A 19,484-nucleotide genomic window follows, 5' to 3' on the forward strand; every position below is an offset into this window, starting at 1 on the left:
GTGGATATCAGATTTATTTTACACTGAAAACTCCCCCATCAAAAATATTTCTGTTTGTTACCCAAAGTGCTTCCTCTTTCCATACAACAGAGTGTCCCAAATAGTTAGGGAAAGAAATTTTTATTTAAGCTTCTAATATATTAATACAAACAATGGTGTGTAAACAGAATATTCTTTTTTTTAAGTAAACAGTCTCTGTGTGTAAAAGTGCTCAATAAACAAAAATCAAAGGCACCCCACCCCAAAAACACATTTGTACAGGTTCCAATAATGTTGCAAGCCTTGAAAAAGTGACCTATAGAAGTGTTTATGTAGTGCAGTGTAGTCTTCTTGTCTGTAATTACCTGCTGAGTTACAGCTTAGACATTTCAAAGAAACAGTTTTCTGTAGAAGCACAATAAAAGCTAAAGACACACTAAACCTAGTATGGGGGATGTTTGGGAATTCTATCTGTGCAGCAGATGGAATCAGCTATTTCTAGATTCTCAATGCTTTCAGGAATAGCAAAAGAGCAATGTTTTATAAATAATATTTCCATGCTGGATGGATGGGCGTGGGGTTCACTCCTGCCAAAATTTAGAACTTTCAAAAAGGAAGTTAAGAATGTTATTGAACATGCCCCATTGAAATTAAAGAGAAATGGAGCCTGGTCCTATGCATATTTACCCAACAGGAAGTCCAAATGAGGTGAATACGCACAGCATTGCTGCATTAAAAGGATTTACCTTTGGCTGGGTCATGCCTAGTGAACATTTTTATCAGAAAACACAAAGCGGCTACTAAAGAGGTACCTAGTGAGTGTCTCATTCAGGCACAACAGCAGAGCAAGAAGTCATTTGGTAATTTTCTTTTCCAGAATGTAAACATCTCAGGGGAGTAAGTGTAGAGAAGAAGCTGATTCAATTACAAAAGGAAAGCCTCTTCCTTTAAAAAAAAATGCTTTACACAAGTATTAGTAAAAGATCTAGTCAGTTACAAAGATAGTCAAGCAGACTAATAAATATTTAAAGATACTGTTTTGGCCACACAGAAGTAAGGGCATAGACGTGTTTGTTGAAAAGAAGGCTGCCAGGATTTCCCTCGTGTCTGAAGAGAACTCTTCAATAACCTTCCCTGCAACATAGGAGGGAAAAAGCTTTATCAAAGGGTTGTCTTCCGCTTCACAAGTTAATCACAGCAGTAAGAATCCTATCAATACAACAGACAAAAGTTTGTGCCCATGAAAGGGCATGCAAAGCATCTGTCTGCCCACAGAGACTCACACTGCACCACCTGTGATATCCCTGATCATTTTATTTAAACATAATTTGTATGGCATATAAAAAACAAAAACAAAAACCTCTTAAGTGGTAAACAAGGACAGTCACGTATTAAAAACAAGCTAATGTGACATTTTAAAACACAGATAAAATCAGCAATCTTAAATTTTAAATTTTACATGGTAAAATTGTCTTCTAAAATTAGATGCGTAAAATGTTTTTGGCAGGTGCCAAAAACAACAGCAAATATAAATGGGCAGAGAATTCAGGGGCTGCCACACTGAAGGGTTGATGCCTTGCAAGTGTGGAACGGACATTACCTGGCACTTGTAAAAGGGCCAGTTCTGTTGATCTAAGTGACTGAGTGGGCTGGGTTGCTCAGTGTCAGAGATGGAGAGTATGCTTTGCTCTCCGAAAGACAGGATCTCCAACTGCAGTGGTTTACTCTCCTTGCATCTCACCCCAGCTATATGAGCAAAAGGGAATCAGCCAAAGTTGGGAGAAATTAATAGTGCACTCATGCACTCAGGGGGAAGAGTGTAAAACCTGTTCTCTTCCCCTACTGACAAGCCTTTGACGATCAAGCTGAGTCCTGCCTGCATCATCCCATCTTGGACCAAAGTCCAAGGATGCTTCCCTGCGATCCGCTTATTGCGTATTCACCCCAATTTGTTTGCAAGGAGATTAAACAATGTTGGCTATTTAATGAGCATTCCCCTATTTTAAAAGTCCAGTCTTTTGGGGATGTAGGTTTGTTGCACAGCACCTCCAAACCAGCTTTAATTGTGCAACGTGAATTTGCTGCTATGTATCTGAACCCAACCTGAAAATAGTAGCCCAAGGGTTCTTAAAACTTGCTGAAGTCTAAGATTCTGAACCAAGCTGCAAGTAAATTGTTCGTCTCAAATTGAATCCAGTGTCCCCTACAAGTAGATGCCATTTTTCTTCTCTACAATTTTACTTGGTAAGAGTTACATACATCAAGCCCTAAACACTCTCAAGAAGGTAAGATTGGTAAACTCATTTCCAGACTGTACTGCTTTGGACTGCAGAGGAGGGCTCCTCTACAATGACACTATACAATGCATATTTTTAAAAAACCCAAATGTTTTTTGAGGAGATGCTAATTTCCTATATGTAGGGAATTGTTTTGTATGGAGGAGCAAGTCATTTTATGAGCTTTCGCCTGCTCTCTGAAATGGTACCTTTTATAAAACAGGTTTCCTTCCTCATGGCACACTTGGTTGTACAACTCGGGCACACTTGGTTGTACAACTCGGGAGTAAAACTCTGTACCCTAATGTAGATTCTAAGAATACGGTTTATGCCAAAGGGGAGTGTGGCTCCTAGGATTTTTTTTTCTTTGATCAGCAGCTGCTTGTGCCGCATTACAAATGGTTTATGTAACTCAGAAAGTATTTTGCAATGGTTTCTGTAACTTTAAAAGTATTTTGCAGCATGGGCATAGCCCCCCCCCAAAAGGCCTGCCGCCGCCGCCCCCCCCCAAATCTTGGCTACACCCATGTTTTTCAGTGTTGCAGTGCAGCAATTTGGGTGTGCCTGCTATTTTGGGAAACAGAAGTCCCAAAATGTCTATTTAGTTTCATGTCCTCCAGGGTTCATTGGATCCTGCCCTATGCTCTTAAGAGAGATGCAAGCTTCTGCAAGGATCACCATACCTGTCTTCAGAGCAATGCACAGGACCTGGGCTCTCGAAATGGGTTGCTTCCCGCAGGAACGCCCACAAGCAAGGCATCTTTGCAAGCATTCTGCATACAGTACTGCTGAAGCTCTGCAGCTGCCTGAGAGACCTGGACGAGAGAAAAACACAGGAGAACTTAACAGAGGGTTCTTCTTTTTTAGAAGTTGCTGTGACATTGTTTCACTGCAAATGGAAGATGCAAAACCTGAATGTCATTCACGGAAACTGAAAGGCAACAGGTTTGAGGCGTTATTTCCTTGCACACCGTGTAGTAATTACCTGCGGATTTTATTGCTACAGAACATAATGACAGTTATTTGCATAGATGCTTATAACTAGTTTAAAAAAATGAAGGCTAAGTAAGTTTGTCTGTTTATTCCTGGCAGGGCTCCTGCAGCTTGAACAGCTGTGAGACCACTGAATGCATGTGGAGGAGCTCTGCTATTCATATACAGTCATGCCTCGGTTTAAGTACGCTTCGGTTTGAGTACTTTCAGTTTAAGTACTCCGCGGACCTGTCTGGAACGGATTAATCCACTTTCCATTACTTTCAATGGGAAAGTTCGCTTCAGGTTAAGTACAGACTTCCGGAACCAATTGTGTACTTAAACCGAGGGACCACTGTACTGTAGTTTAGCACCCTGTTTCCAACAGAGGTCAGCCAGGTGTCTCCAGGAAGCACAGAAAGAGGGTATGAAGGCAATAGCCCTCCCTGTTCTCCCCAAGACCCAACAGTCAGAGGTATATAGAGATATTGAATTTAGCTTTTGTGCCTAATAGCCTCTGACAAGAGTTGAGGTTTGCAATAAAAAAAATGCAACCACTCCATTTTATTCCGCCTCCCATGTGTTTTTCATCTCCCCTGCCAAAGAGTCAGTCAACATTCTACGGCCACTGAGCATGCTCAGTCTTCACTGGTTTCTATTACATGCCCCCCCCCACCTTCTGCAAACGTCAGGCTTTACCTAAGCCTGCTGAAACCTCCCCCGGTGGTGCTTTTGGCTACAATAAGCAACATCACCTGCAGCCTGAGTGCTGGGAATAGAAAGAATGGCAGAAATACCCAACCAGAATCGGTCTAACAATGTCATTGGCTATAGAAGCTAAAGGAGAACTCTGTTTGGGACATACAAAGCCTGCTCATATTGGATTTGGGATGCTTCCAATGCCCGTGGTATAAAAAGGCATTGCAATTTTATAGTCTTTGCTTATTTTTATGCATATTATTGTATTTTAGGTTGGTTTTATTCTTGTTTTATTCCTGCTTTAATCATTAATACCTTAGTGCTGTCGTTTCGTGAGCATTGCTCCATTAAGGGTAGGAGCTGTAGCTTTTTACAAGGACAAAAGACAAGCCTGAACTGTGTTAGCTTGGGAGCAGGTGGCAAAGTCCCTGGAGCACACTGAAAATAAATTAATAACCCTCAAGCTCTGTCTGAATCTCTTAGCAGATGGCTGCATTTTAGCTGCAAAAAGGTTAGCAGAAGGAGAGAGTGTGGTGTGCTCCACTGATTAGCAAATTATTTTACTGCTTTGTACCTGGCTGAACTTTGCACAGGTATTGGAGGAAATTTTAATACAAGTCAATTGTAAAGCTTTGGAAATATGCGGTAGGGAAAAATCCTGCCACTCTAAACTCCCCTCCCTTCTATTCCAACACCTTGAATTGGTTTTATATTAAAATAGTTGAATAGGTGTTTTTCCAAAAAATAAAAATAAACCAGTAACACAAGAAATGAGCAGTTCTCATGGCACCCAGCTTTTCTGCAAGGAGAACTTGCTTTTATAGTCAAGTGCCTGTGTGGACTCAATTCATGGGGATCTTCTGTCTTATTTACATCGCAATCTATGTCCTTCTGTTTTCTCATGAGCGCATACCCTCCAGTCAGAATTCAAAAAAATTACCCAATGGTGTATTAAACTCCATCGCCCAAATTCTTCCTAAAGTGAGAGTTAACCTGTAATAAAATCTCATTCCACAGAACAGCAAGACAAACGGGGCCGGTGCGTCCATTTAGGCAGACTGGGCAGTCGCCTAGGGCGTGTAAATGGAGGGGGCGCTGGCCAGCCTGCCCCACAAAACCCCCGCGCCACCGCCGCCCTCCCATGGTGCACGCTCGCGCTCCTCCCGCCTATGGAGGGGACACTGTGAGCTCCTCAGCGGCCGCAGCAAGTGAGCGGCGGCAGTGCCCGTAGCTGAAACCTTCAGCTATGGGCGCTGCCGCCGCCGCTCCATCGCTGCTTGCGCTCCTCCCGCCTATGGAGGGGACGCAGGGGCATCAGCGGCGTTGTGCGTGGGGCATGACGCATGCATCATGACACGTAACGCTTGCGGGGGGCACTAGAAGGTGATTTTGCCTAGGGCGCAAAAAGCCCTAGCACCGGCCCTGAAGACAAAGTACACTGTTCATTAAATGCTCCGTATTACAGTGGTACTTTGGTTTAAGAACAGCCCTGTTTACGAACTATTCGGTTTGCGAACTCCACAAAACTTTACCTTGGTCTAAGAACGGAATCCAAACAGTGGAAGGGCACCAGTGATAGGAAGCCTCATTAGTGCGCCTCGGTTTAAGAACAGTTTCAGTTTAAGAACGGACTTCCAGAACAGATTAAGTTCTGGAATTTCTTATTTCCACTGTATTTCTTATTTCATCATTATCTACACAGCAGCCCTGGTGTACTTGGGATCCCTACGGGGAGCATGAGCACAGGCAGGTCTCTGCCCCACAGAGCTCGCCATCTGAAGTTTGACAGTTGGGAAGGGGAAACAGAAACAAGGGGACGGATGGCAGAGGCGAGATGGGATTGTGCATGTGAGTCATCCAATGAATATTTCATGTTAATGAGCTATATATAAATGATTAATAATAATAAAAGACAACTACATCCTCCTCCTGTCTACTACAACCTAGTTGTGCAGATACAGGCAGTTCCACTTTCCCAGAGGCCTATCAAAACAAAATGACCGCCTTATTCTACATCATCCTGCCAGGCCAAATCAAAGCTGAGTTTGTGACATCTCAGCATCCCCGGGGCACAAAAACCTCTGAGTGGAAGGTGCATTTATTAATAAGTCAGCAAAAACACATACAGCTTACAGCAGCACTTACATGCCTGCAGAAATAAGAGGTTGGGCTCAGCATTCATTGTGCACCATGAATAGCATGGCTGAGCAGCTGAATGACAACAGTTCAAGCTAAACATAGGAAGCTGCCTTATGCAGGCGACTCTTCACTCATGCGGGAGTTACATTCCGGCACCCCACGCGCATAAAATAAAATCGCGTAAGTGGGGAGCACCCTCTAAGCACCCTCTCTGCTGCTCTTTCTCCAAAATGCTACTCTCCAAAAAACAAAAAGACCTACAACTGGAATTGAAGCTCTGGGGCTGGCAGGAGGCTAGAGGAAGAGCAGGAAGGCAGCAGCTGCTGCGCTACCACGCACACCAGCTGCTAGGCGGGGAGGCTGAGCAGCCTAAACAAAGCCCTACTGCGCTTCCAGTCTCTTCTCCATCGATCCTGCACAAGTGTGTGTTGGGGGGGATGCTTGTACCAAGTTAGACCATTGGTTCTTCTAGCTCACTATTGCAAGTGTCCTCCAACCTTGGGTACCCAGATACTGTTGGACCACAACTCCCATCATCCCCTGCTAGCCTAGCTAATGGTCAGGGATGATAGGATGTGTACTCCAACAACTTTGGGGGGGGGGGACCCAAGGTTGACAGGCCAGTGGCTCTCCAGGGTTTCAGGCAAAGGGCATTCTTAGCACTTCCTCAGAGTCTCTTTAGAGCTTGTTTACGTGTTAACAGAGCATTTAAAAGTGGTTTTGCCTTCCTGTTTTCCTCATGCCACGAGAAATTAAAACCAGAAATCAAAATGGAGGTATAAGCAGTAAAAAATAAGTGTCATGCATCAACTGCATTTGGATTGTCTCTTTTAAAGCTTCAAAACCCAAGTGTATCCCCATTTTATCTACCGGTATTTCTCTGAAAAAATGTACAGTATAGATTTTTGAAACTATCTGCAGTGGAGTACCCTCTTTTGAAGTACCGTGTGACTGGACGCCATGTAGTACAATTCTATGAATTCAATGGGACTCACTCCCAAAACACCCATAGGGTGAAAACTGCTATGCTGATTTACCTAGGAGTAAGTCCCATTGTATGCAGAGGCTGGTGTGTAAGGTTGAGCACTATAGGCAAAACTTAAAGATACAGCTGCTTTGGAGATTTCTGGGATCTGCTGCTAAAAAAGTAAACTTTCCAGAAGGCGAAAGTAAATAAAGCACCAGAATGCCATCAAATCCCTAATCAAATGGAGGATCGTTCCCACAAAGTCTCACCCTGACACATAACTCATAACTCATAACTGACTCTCTACCTCCTGTGTTATTCAAGTAACTAATGTGTTTGGAAACCTAACAGCTTGCTCTTAGGCGTGCCTACTTGGAAGTAAACCTCCCTGAGGGGGCCAAGCACCCTTTGTACTGTATAGCCAACGAACTCACGTTTTGCTCTCTCTGAGACCCTGAAGAGCTGTTGCAAATTAACAGCAGGAAACATTGGGGCTAATGTTGTGTGACTCAGTAGTATCATCCATGTTCAACAGGACTAAAAACTAAGTAAGGGTACAACTCTGAACAGGACTGAAAACCTATCAGCTATGTGTTGGAGAACCCTGGTGAATGTAGTAAACATACGCAGACTAAAAAAGCCTTTCAGGATCTGGTACCTTTCAGATGTTTTTGATTACAATTCCCATCAGTTCAAACTAGCATATCCAATGGTCAGGGATGATGGGAGCTGGAGTCCAAAACATCTGAAAGACACCACACTGGGAAGGCTGAAGTCTTCTCTTTTTGGATGCTGTTGAGAAAAAGAGAGTGCTTTTCAGAGTCCAACTAGATTTACAGAAAATGGTTAATATTGCCAAGCAAACTGCAAGGCTAGGATTTTGCTGCCAGCTGTCATTATTCTCTCTTTGAATCAATTTTGTGCCACTGATGTGCTCTCATCCAACTTGACACAGTCTATTCCTTTGTCCTGTTTTATTATCAGACCTTCATCCTAAAGTCTGCATTAAAATTTTGAAAAGTTTACTTTCCGGTTTTTGTTCTTGTGATTCCACGGGAGAGCTGGTCTAATAAAAGCTCTCCGAGCCTGTTAAAGTATCCACTCAAGAGGGCATTTGCACAAAGGCCATTCCTGTTGACAAAACACTGTGAGCCTCTTCTGTGATCGCCACATCTCATTCCTACTATCCACAGTGCGCCTCTTTGGGAACAAAGGCGTATTTCAAATAGCGGAGCCAGAGTGGCAGCCAAAAGAATTAGCAACCAGGCAAGAGCCTTAAGCTCAGCTGCTGCCAGAAATTATAAGCAAAATTCTGGACCTCCTTAAATGCTACAGAATTTATGAAATGGTCTAGAATGGGCTTCAGCCTCACATTCTCTCAAACGTATGATCACAAAGGTTGCCGAAGATAAAACCATTGTCTGTCAATTTTCAGCATTTCCCACAAAAATTCTGTGCCCGAGCATTTAACAAAATATATGATTTAAATGCAACAGCCACAGCAAATTAAATATAGTTCAGTACAAAACTACAGTATAACACTGACAGCTCTTCGTTCAAAGCAATAAAAACTGATATACAGCCGGATAATTAACAGTGCGCTAAAAACACATCAAAAGTTTCCATGTGCCTAACGCATACCAGCAAGTTAATTAGCAATATCCAGTAAATATACATCAGCGTTAGATCCACGTTTAGCAATCTATCTGGCAATTCATAGTAGGAAAACTAACCAAGATACCTCGCCCATTTATTTTTTTAAACTAGCAGCAAGAGAGGAAAATTTAAAAAAACGCTACGAAAACAAAAACCCTTGGAAGCCGCCTGCAAAGAAAGCCGACGTAGGCCTAACTCTATCAGTTAAGGACGCCAGATAAAGCCCCGTTTTTGTCAGATGAGACCCCCCGTCTAGCTATGAATAGGCTTCCAGCGAGCCAGCGAACGGCCTCTCGCCGACCGCTGCAAAAGCCAGCTGCGAAAGTGCGCGTTTTGATGCAGGCCGAGGAGATGCCCCTGCCCCTCTGTGTAATCCGGATAGGAGAAAAAGCTTCCCGATCCCCCGACGGCCTGACCCGCGATGCAGCTCCTCTCGAAGGAGCGGCGACCGGAGAGCAACGCCTCCTCCCTCCACCCCACCGCCCGCCACTATACCGAGGACAAAGGACGCCTCGGGGTTTGGAGAGCAAATGGAGCCGCCGCGCGTCCGGCTCTCCGGACGTCGCCAGCCAAGCCGCTCTGCTCACCCGGATCCTCTCCACGCCGGCCTCCAGTTTCAGCTGCTCCACCAGGCGCTGCATGGTGCTGAGGCTGGAGTTGGAAGACATGCTGGCGGCGGCGAGAAGGACGCGAGCGCTCGGGGTATCTCTCTCGCGCGCGGCGCCCGACTTCCCTTTGCAGTGCCAGCGCCGACCGAAGCTGCGCTCCCGACGCACCAACCGAGCGCCGAGGGGGAGGAGGCAGCGCCCAGGCAGGCTCCCCCCACGCACCCACCCACCCGGGGTTGCGCCTCCCGGGCCCGGATGGAAGGCGAGCGCAGCCGCTTGGCGCTTGGAGAGGAACGCCTCGGGTTCGCTAGCCTATACTTACAGACCCGCCAGGGCGCGAATCTAAATTGCAAGCGCAAAGCGGGTTGAAAATTGAGAGGGCTGCCCTCGAAAACCCAACCCGCATTCCCTCGTCCCGGGACTTTTAGGGGGATAGAGCAGCCAACTTAATTAAAACATTGGGTGGGTGGGTGGCATGGGCGTAGCCAGAATTTTTGTTGGGGAGGGGCAGGACTTTTGTGGGGGGGGGGGCAAGAGAACCGACGTGATCGATCAGTTAGTTATTTCTTTTGTTTAGTTATTTCTTTTCTTACTTGCTTTAGGGGGCAGCTGCCGTGTCAGGTAAGCGCCCCCCCCCCGCCCCACATCAGCGATCACAAGATGCTGCAACACAGACATGCCATATGAATGGCAATGCCCATAGGAGCATAGGCATAGCATAGCCAGGATTTTTGTTAGCCCACCTCCCCCCCCCCCAAAAAAAAAGTTGTTCAGCATTTTTGGGGAGATCGCAGGTAAAAATCCCTCCCAAAAGAGGATATTGCAGGGGGCAGGCTTTTGCTGGGGGTGGGGACAGAATCTTAGCATTTTTTTAAATGCTTTTCATTGCCCCGCCCTTGGCTACGGCCATGCATAGGAGCAAACTCCTACCGGTAGTTGCCAAGGTCCCTTTCCCACCCCCACCCCCCCCCCCAAAAATATCGGAGTGGGCCAGACTCCCCAAAGTTGATGAGCATTGCCATTCAAATGTTGTGCGTGGGCCACATCTTGTGATCTATTATGGAGGGTGGGGCTTACCTGGCCCCTCCCCAATATTTTCTTCAAATACATGTCCAGGCACCCCAGGCAATGCTCATCAACTTTGGTGGGGCCAGCCCTCTCAAATATTTTATTGCGTGGGCGAAGGGACCTCGGTCCCTAGGAGTTGGCTCGTATGTTGGGGAGATATGTAAACCTGCTGTCTCAAAAGATGTTGGAGAGTAGGGACTTGGGGCATGGATGACCCTAAAAAGGTGTGGGTTTCTGGCATTTGTAGAACCTGAGAGATGAGGTAAAAGGTACTGGCACTCTTCTCAGTTCTGATGTGAGAAACCAGCCCCCTTTCATTGTTTTGACCCCACCCTCCCAAAAATTACTGTAAACTCCCATGGCGGAGGTTCTTCCCATCCGAGCACAGCAATGTGCATGAAACCCAAATCCCATTGGGGCTACTCACCAGGGAGTAGGCTCCTTTCAAAGCGATGACTTTGTCTGCACCAGAGCAAAATGTGGATTTGCTTTGGCCTGTCTTGCCATTAATTCACATGGCACCCTCACCATCCCAGTCTAGGACTTTCCCCTTTTCTCCTTTGGTTTACAGCTCTCAAGCTATAGGTTTGGAAGACACTACCCTGGCCAAAGCAACAGGACCGAGGGGAGGTGCAAATCCTCCCATTTGTACTAAGCCATGGTTTGCCTTGATGTTACATGCAAACCAGCTCGCAGGGAGCATTTTTCCAGCGGAGATTTTGGGAAAAGACCATCCAAACTAAACTAATTCCTTCTCAAACTATTTAGGCTAAGGGATACTTCTCAGGTGCAAACACACAATGCAATCACTGGAGTTGCAGCAAGCTGCTTCAGGAGATAAATCTCTTTAAAGTGATCTCTGCAGGCAAGAGTGCTTTAATCTCCCGCTCTCATCCCCAAGCACCACAGTGCAAGACTTCTCTGCCTGCTCTTTTATCTCCCATTCTGTGCTCTCAGGGCCACAGTGCTAAGATCAGAGGTAATGCTGCTTGCCTGCTTTTTAAAGAGGCATTTCTTGCCATGCCACCACTGGCAAATGCGTGGGCTGAAACGCTGCCGTTTAAAGGAGCAGACAAGCAGCTTTATCTCCGATATTAGCACTGTGGTCCTTAGCACTAAGAACAGGAGGTGAAAGAACCCTCTGCTGTTTAGAGATCCTCTCAAAAGGGAAGCCAAAGGAAAAGGCGCTATTTGCAGCCAGCCACGCCAGCACTAGTGGGGATACATGGAATGCCGATAGTTTGTATCTGCATTGTGTACATGATGCTATGTGAGTGTGCATGCTGTTTATGTGGTGCATGCGCAATTTGTTTGTACAGTCTGTGTCACAGGCATACATTAGCCATCTCCAACAATGACATGCAGCTGTCGTTGGTGGAGTGCAGAGTGTCCATCATTGTGGTTCTTGGATTGATATAAAACTTAGCAAGCCTGTGTTCACTGTAACACACCTTTTCTGGAGCTTTTTATAAGGGGATTTTGACTACTACAGCAGCAGGGAGGCCTGCTGAAAAGTGTATTTCTATTCCTTCATCAGCACTGGAAAATCATCTTTGCCACCTCAAACTGGCAACCACATGAACCTGCCAGAAGGCTACGATCTTTCAACTTCCTATCATACAAGAACGATAGGAGCCTTGTGACAGCCTCCAACTTTGAACTTTGGGGGTGTAAAAAAGAAAGGCAAAACATGGGCATGGCTTGGATGGCTGATTTGGGTCCTCCTGCCAAATAGGCCCACCTATGTGCCTGTTATATTACCACACTTACAAGAAGACTATTAACGAGATCCATGTCAGGCTTGTTTTAAATCATCATCGAGTGAACCAAGAAGCAAAACAGATTTGCTTTTATTTTATATTTTAGCAGATTTGCTTTTATTTTATAAAAATCATAAAATTGTACTAGTTTTCTGCCTGATTACTTCCTGAGTTTCAGAACATTGCCGACACACAGCAGTTAAACTCTGAACTTTTTAGGTATGATTTTTTTCTTGCCAATCATCACTGGACCGTATAAGTTACAGCAAGTGTCAATCATCAATAAAAGTCAGTCTTCCAGGTCCTTCATTTCTCATCCACCGCCTGTATCTTTTCCATCGAGGGTCCGATGCCATTTTTTTCTTCAGTTCTTCCTCTTGCTCTTGTTTGTAAAGCTAAAAGAGAAGGAAAGATTTAACTGAAAGCAACGTCAATCTTCACTGTGCTTTACCAACACAGATTATTTGCCAGTTTCACTGTAGACAGGCCAGTCCCAAAATGCAGATTCCCCAATTTGACATTCAAATGGAGCACTGGATTGCATGAAAGTAGTTGATCCTAAAACTAATGTGCTTGGGGGATACCACGCAGGTGGGTAAAAAAAATAGAATACAGCTTTAAGCCTTAATAGTCAGATTTGAGTCAATGCTAATCCTACTCACGAGTAGACTTAATAAAATTAATTAGACATGTCTATTGACTTCAATGGCTCTACTGAGTAGGACTAGCATTTGGGATCTATTTTCAAAGTACATTACCAATAGTTAATGTGACACATTGAGTATTAATTAATATTCAAATTGGTATCAACTGGGAGATTTACAAACTCACGCTCTGCAGAATGAAGCCAATGTTTTCCAACTTCTGTTCTTTACATAGCATATGAGGCACAATGGGTTGTAACGGACCTAAGTTAGTTGTGCCTATTAATTTCAATGCTTCTGCTATGAGCTGGACTATCATTGGATAAAACCTAATACTACTTGTATGGCATTGAAAGGGACAAGGCTGGTGACAGTTCTCTCAGTAGACTGGAAATGCCACACTGCATTTCTATTGCCAGTATGTTGGTTTTTAAATGGCGCTAGAACAACAAAGATTGACAGCTCTACCTGCTTTAGCACAGACAATTATTGTGTTGTGGAAGATAAAAGGTTTCTTCTCCTTCAGCAGAACTTCTAAGCTGATTTATTGCTGGGTTCCCTGATCTTAGAACCAGGATAAGGTTATCCGAGAGCATGTATTCAGAAGAGCGTTCTGTGACTGCCTCACTGGGCCTTCTCCATCTCTCGGTCTTTGTAGTATCCTCTCTAAGGAACCTCATTTCTGGCCCTCCTCTGAGATTCAGCTGACAAATTGAGGTCTCAATTTTACGAAGCCTACACCATCTGCTGAAAATTGAATCAGAGCCGTTTCCCCCCGATGATAGGCTTGTTAATTGTAGTTTATTGCATTGTGTTTTGCTTTTGTGTTGTGACTTCTTGTGCTGCTTCACTGATTTGTACAGTAAGCTGACTTGAGTAGCACATTTTTAGACAGGCATTTTTTAAAAACAACGCCACTCAGCCTCTAATAAAGGGAAGTAACGAAGAAGTTCATTTGAACACTGAAGTGAACCATTTAGTGTTAATACAAAGCCATAGCTGCCAAGTTTTCCCTTTTCTTGCGAGGAAGCCTATTCAGCATGAGGTAATTTCCCTTTAAAAAAGGGAGAACTTGGCAGCTATGTACAAAGCCCACGAGTCTTAAAGAAGCGTGGTAATTATGCAACAGCTCAACCTATAAATAAATGTTGGGGAAGACCTACAAGGACAGTAAGTTTGGACAACCATAATACGAAATACCTGGTGTATTTTAGCTGTGTATGGGACACTGATCACTGCTTGTGACCCCAAGTGCATGAACCAACACTATGGAACACAAGCAGGCGTGTTTGCTCAAGTGTGATATTAACATAATTTAAGAAGTCAGGACGTTAGGTTCTTTTCCCACTTCCTGTGTGTCAGCGCCACTCACCTCATAATTCTCTCTTATCCAGAGCTGTCGTTCAAGAAAAGTCTCTTTCTGGTGATCTTCCAAAGTATCAAACTGAGACTGTGACATTTTCATGTACTTGCGTATAATATACAACTTCTCTTCTTCCCCATATTCTTGTCCTTTGATGTTGAAACAATAAATCCACCAACAATACCATCCTATGTACTTGCACAGATAAAAAGGTGTTAAAAGGATTTGGAATAAGAGTATGTCATATATTTGGGGCTTCTGATAACCACCCTTGATATCTATTTTGTTTTTTATTACATCTTTGATTATTTCCTCCTCCTCCTTGCGGATTTCTTCCTTGGACCGCCTGTTCTTGCCCTTTTCTTTGGCTCTGTTTAGTAGCCCTTGTTGCCTGGCAATCTCCATGGCTTGTATACGATATTTTGGCATGGTTGCTAGGTACTTGATAGCTTCATTGTAGCTACTCCACCAGCTGAAGAACTAAAATATAAAATGGTAAGCAATATTAGCCTTAGAGAATAAGCAAATTACCCTTCCCTGTGGTACTCAGTACTGTATATAGTACCGGTATATAGGATGCACTATATCAATTGTTCTATTGTTTTCTTTATTTGCCTAGCTTTGCATTCATATTCACTCTCTTTTTTTAAAATCCCCTTTTCATGTATTGTGTCCAAAAATCTTAGGGAAAGGTGATGTAATATTTTTAATACTGGCATGTTCCTTATTTTGTAGGTAATAAGTTCAGGACAGCCACCTCCTTTGCAGGCATAATATAGAGAGCAGACAGCGCTTGATCAACTGCCTTTTACACAAAGGGAAAACATTTGTAAGAAACTAGCCATATTACATTTTGTCTTTCAGTATTTTCCAGGTCAGATGGTAACAATGGAACAGTTTGGAGACAAAGATATTTACCTGAAAAACAGAGATGGCACAGACAGTGACTAGAATCACGATTCTGACATCTACCTTGGGTGCCAATCTTCTACTATAATAGTGATAGTAATGGCTGTAATACTCCTCAGGATGATCCAACATATAATCATAATCCTTACGAGTTTCTTCATCCTGCAAATGATGATTGGCAGGTTTTCATTTGGAAATATCCCATAAGTCAATGAATAAAAACAACAACCATCCCTTCAGTTTAAGTAATTGCTTTTGGTTGTACTTATGGCAATTATCTCTAGCTGAACACTACTCTTAAATTAAATTTTCAAACATAAAATAATCAATAGTATTTATACAACAGGAGTATAACAGCAAAAAGTAAAGGTGTTTATGCTTCATGCTTCTGAAGCAATACACTTGACTACTGACAAGCTATTCTTCTCAAAGCAGTTATGAGCAAACACATTAAACTAATGACTGAAGCTAGTTAGGCAAGGCATGCTTGCAGTGTTGGCAACCTTGGTTTAATGGGCCAGTTTCTCTTCTCTCTCTGACATATATACACCAACACCATGCATATTATACAGCACAATAATATATTGGTGTATGCATATAAACGGCAAACCCTGTTTTCACACACTAACACCCCACCCCTTGGAATTCTATCAGTTATATTTTATCTGCACAATCGGAATGAATTTCTGGAACCAAACTGCTTTTTCTGTGCAGCCTAAGCAGGAGCAGTCTCCATTAAGAAAAAGAGGTCAGAATACAGTCGTACCTCGGGTTATGAACACCTTGGGTTACGAACACCGCAAACCCGGAAGTATTTTTGCCGTGTGTGCATTCTGTGCATGTGCAGAAGCGGCATGCACAAAGCGCTGAAATTGTGCTTTGCGCATGCGCAAAATGGTGCTTCGGGTTACGACCATTTCGGGTTACGAACTGCGTCCCGGAATGGATCGTGTTCGTAACCCGAGGTACCACTGTAGGCCAATATATCTGTGGACTGACATATATATTGTCAGTCAAGTTTTTAACCAAGCTCGTTTGTTATCTGAAGTAGACAGGTGTTTAACTGAGAATCAATCGCAGTTGGTCCATCGTTTGAAAAAATGAGACTTTAGAGCTGTCTTGCCTAAAAATGGCAACTGCAACCTTGGTTTAAGGGGCCATTTGGCACCTAGCTAATATATCTGAGTTTCTAACACTGTCTAGAAGTGTTTTGTGGAGAGAGGACACCCCACGAAGGCAGACCCTCCAAGTGTCCCTATTTTCCAGGGACAGTCCTGGATTTACAGAAGCCATCCAGATTTCTAATTTGATCCTGGAATGTCCCGCTTTCCCTTAGGACGTCCCTCTATTCATCAGAGAAAAGTTGGAGGGTATGGAGTAATGCAACCCCTGAGCCAATGAGATAATAACTACACAACTTTTAGAAGACCTCTGAAGGCAGCCCTATATAGGGAAGTTTTTTAATGTTTCATTATGTTTATATATATGTTGGAAGGTGCCCAGAGTGTCTGGGACAACCCAGTCAGATGGGCTGGATATAAATACTGAAATTATTATGATAGAATAGGACGATGCCCCTCATTTCCATCACAGAAATGTTGGAGGTGTGGAGTTAACGGATCCAGAGCCTTCTGAAGGCAACCTTGTATAGGGAAGTTTTCTTCCATGTTTAATGTTTCATTATGTTTTTATATACAGGACTGAAAGCAGCCCTGTATGGGAAAGTTTTTTCAATGTTTAATGTTTCATTATGTTTTTATATTATGCTTTTACATACAGGACTGAAAGCAGCCCTGTATGGGGAAGTTTTTTTCCAATGTTTTATTATGTTTCTACAGGCGAAACTCGGAAAATTAGAATATTGTCGAAAAGTGCATTCATTTCAGTAATGCAACTTTTTATTTTTTATTTTTCTTTTATTTTTTACATAATGCTTTCTTTTGGAAATTCCACAGTAATAAAACAAATAGTTACAATAATACAAAAATAAACATCACTATTACATTTCATTAATTACATTCCATTTATAATTGACCCGCTTAATGACAAATAATTACAATTACAACAAATAAAGGCTTGACATATCTTGCTTTGCATGTCCTGCATCTATCTTGTATATTGGTTTCACCTTTTAAGTTGCATTACTGAAATAAATGCACTTTTCCATGATATTCTAATTTCCCGAGTTTCACCTGTATGTACTGTACTGTATGTTGGAAGCCATATGGAATAGGAAGACACCCCTATTTTCATGGGAGAGAAATATTGAGAGGGGGAGATGCGAAAGGGGGGGGGGTTGTCCAGAGTCCTCCCTGCGCCAGCCGCTCCTGTCACCCTCCTCCCCGCAGCTGCTCCTTCTCCCCAAGGGAGCCAGGGAGGTGGGTGCTGTTGGGAGAAACTGAGCCTGGGTGCGTGAGGGGGGCGGGAGGAGGAGGAGGGTGCGGGCGGTGCGTGTCTTACCGGAGGCGTCCGGCCGGGGCGGGAGGAGGAGGGAGGGGGCGACCCCGGCCCCACTCTCTCACCTTGAGGGTCTCGTAGGCGGTGGCGATGAGCAGGAACTTCTCCTGGGCGGCCTCTGCTCCTTTGCCGTCCGGGTCGGGTTCCCGCTGGCGGTCCGGGTGGTAGCGGAGGGCCAGCTGCCGGTAAGCCCGGGCCACTTCAGCCTTGCTGGCATCCCGGCTCACGCCCAGCACGTCGTAGCAGACCAGCTTCCCGCAGTAGAGACCTTCCACCAGGGCCTCCGCCGGCCGAGGGAAGAGGCACAAGGCGGAGACCCACACGAGGAGGAGGAGGGGCGGTAGCGGCAGCGGCCGCAGCCCCTCCGGAACCCCCGGAGCGGGCCGCGCCCACGCCATGCCCGTAGCCAAGGGCGACCGCTCGCGGGAGGGGCCTCGCGCGCGCCGCCGCCACGACGACGCTTACGCCGCCGCCTCCTCGCGAGCTCCCTCGCGCCGCTCTCGGCCGCGGGAGGGGCGGGGCTACAACACATGGACGCGTGGACAGAAAGCGAGGACGCTGACTGGGTGGGCCGGGAAAGCAGGAGGAGCAAGGCGGGCACCATACGTTACCCTGCCGTCCAACGTCAGGCGCACAGAGAGAGAACAGGAGGAGAGGTCGGGATTGGAAGAGGAGCGGCCAATCAAAAGGAGCTTGGTGGGGGAGGGCGGGAATAGGGAGGCGGGAGGGTTTTCTGTTCACGTCAGTCATTGTATATTGGAAAGGGAGAGGCCAATCCAAACGAGGATAGGGGTGGGAATGGGGAGGCGGGAGGGTTTTCTGTTCACGTCAGTCAGGAAGACAGTAGCGGTCGGGAATGGAAAGGGAGCGGGCCAATCCAAAGGAGGCGGGGGAATAGGGAGGCCGGAAGGCCGGGACGTGGCGCGGCACGCAAACTGGGTGGGAGGGGGAGACGGCGAAATAAGGGACGTGCACGACGACAGGCATTGCGACGGAAGGGTCAATGAGAGAGGAGGGTGGGCGGGGTTGGAGAGGAGCACCATAACGGGGAGGGAGGAGCATGAAGGGGGAAAACCGAGGACGTGTATTCTAAGCGACTCAGCTGCGGGTTTATAATCCCCCCCATATAATTTATTAAATTTCCACACATTTCACGTATACATTCCAATATAAAATTGAATTTTGTTTTGTCGACTTCCCACCCCATTTTCCAGGGTTCCCCCCTCTTGCTGCCATCTTCTCTCACAGTCACAGTGCTTTTTTAAATAGAAAAATAGGTGCAGGTGCTCACCATAGTTATAGTAAGTGCAACATTTTTAACACAAAAAAGACGTGCAGGTTTTGTGTACCCTTGAGTACCCCCTGAAAAAAGCACCGCTAATAATCACCAATTCCTTCCATTGTTCATAGTTCAAATCTATCTTGTGAATGCATCATACTATAATATTTATACAGTCCAAAAAAAGCTTCCATAAAACAATCTTAGGTTCTCTTATTTTAGCTGTTCACTTTGCTGGTTCAGCATAGTTAGGGTTTCTAATTTCTTAATAGGCAAGGCATGTGACTTTAGGCCACTCTCAGTCAATTAATTTGCAATAAAACGGCTCTTCCTATCACACTGGATTCTCACGTGGTTGCTTGATGGCCTCTGATCCAAATAACAACAACAACTATGAATAAATTTATTACGGTTGTAGACCAGCTTTTAAAACACGTTTCGGGGAGCAATAATCCCAAAGGACAAAACATGCCGTACATATAAAACTTTGTACAATGATAAAATTAATGTTTAAAAATACAGTGAGCGTGTCACGGTCCGGTTGGCGGGCGGTTGAAGCCCTGGCTGAGGACATCAGGACCAGAGGCAAGATGGTGATGAAGAAGCAGGAACAGGTGCAGGGCTGAGGGTCCAGCAGCAGGCAGTCGCAGGGTCAAGAAGCAAGGCAGAGGCGAAGGTCTGGGAGTCAAGGAGCAAGGCAAAGGTCCA

At 44.9% G+C, this 19,484-nt stretch overlaps 2 protein-coding genes across 3 annotated transcripts; both read right to left on the bottom strand.

Moving 5' to 3' along the window:
* Nucleotides 1–104: 104 nt before the first annotated feature.
* Nucleotides 105–9,432, bottom strand: GNG10 (G protein subunit gamma 10). Its single transcript, XM_035140975.3, has 3 exons — nt 9,276–9,432; nt 2,939–3,070; nt 105–1,113 (listed from the first exon to the last, which is right to left on the bottom strand). Exons 1-2 carry the CDS (start codon nt 9,354–9,356, stop codon nt 2,945–2,947), a joined length of 207 nt encoding a protein of 68 aa, XP_034996866.1. The 5' UTR covers nt 9,357–9,432; the 3' UTR covers nt 105–1,113; nt 2,939–2,944.
* A 2,766-nt stretch (nt 9,433–12,198) lies between these two features.
* DNAJC25 (DnaJ heat shock protein family (Hsp40) member C25) lies at nt 12,199–17,999 on the bottom strand. 2 transcript variants are annotated; one of them, XM_035140973.3, is made up of 4 exons: nt 17,563–17,999; nt 15,050–15,202; nt 14,141–14,611; nt 12,199–12,519 (listed from the first exon to the last, which is right to left on the bottom strand). In XM_035140973.3, the coding sequence occupies exons 1-4, from the start codon at nt 17,893–17,895 to the stop codon at nt 12,397–12,399; spliced, it is 1,080 nt and encodes a 359-aa protein (XP_034996864.1). In that variant the 5' UTR covers nt 17,896–17,999; the 3' UTR covers nt 12,199–12,396. The 2 variants fall into 2 exon arrangements, with proteins under 2 accessions (XP_034996864.1, XP_088514531.1); XM_088658405.1 differs by lacking the exon at nt 15,050–15,202.
* Between the last annotated feature and the right edge of the window lie 1,485 nt (nt 18,000–19,484).

This window comes from Zootoca vivipara, chromosome 15, assembly GCF_965207765.1.
Source record: "Zootoca vivipara chromosome 15, rZooViv2.hap1.1, whole genome shotgun sequence".
In the NCBI taxonomy this organism is placed as follows: domain Eukaryota; kingdom Metazoa; phylum Chordata; class Lepidosauria; order Squamata; family Lacertidae; genus Zootoca; species Zootoca vivipara.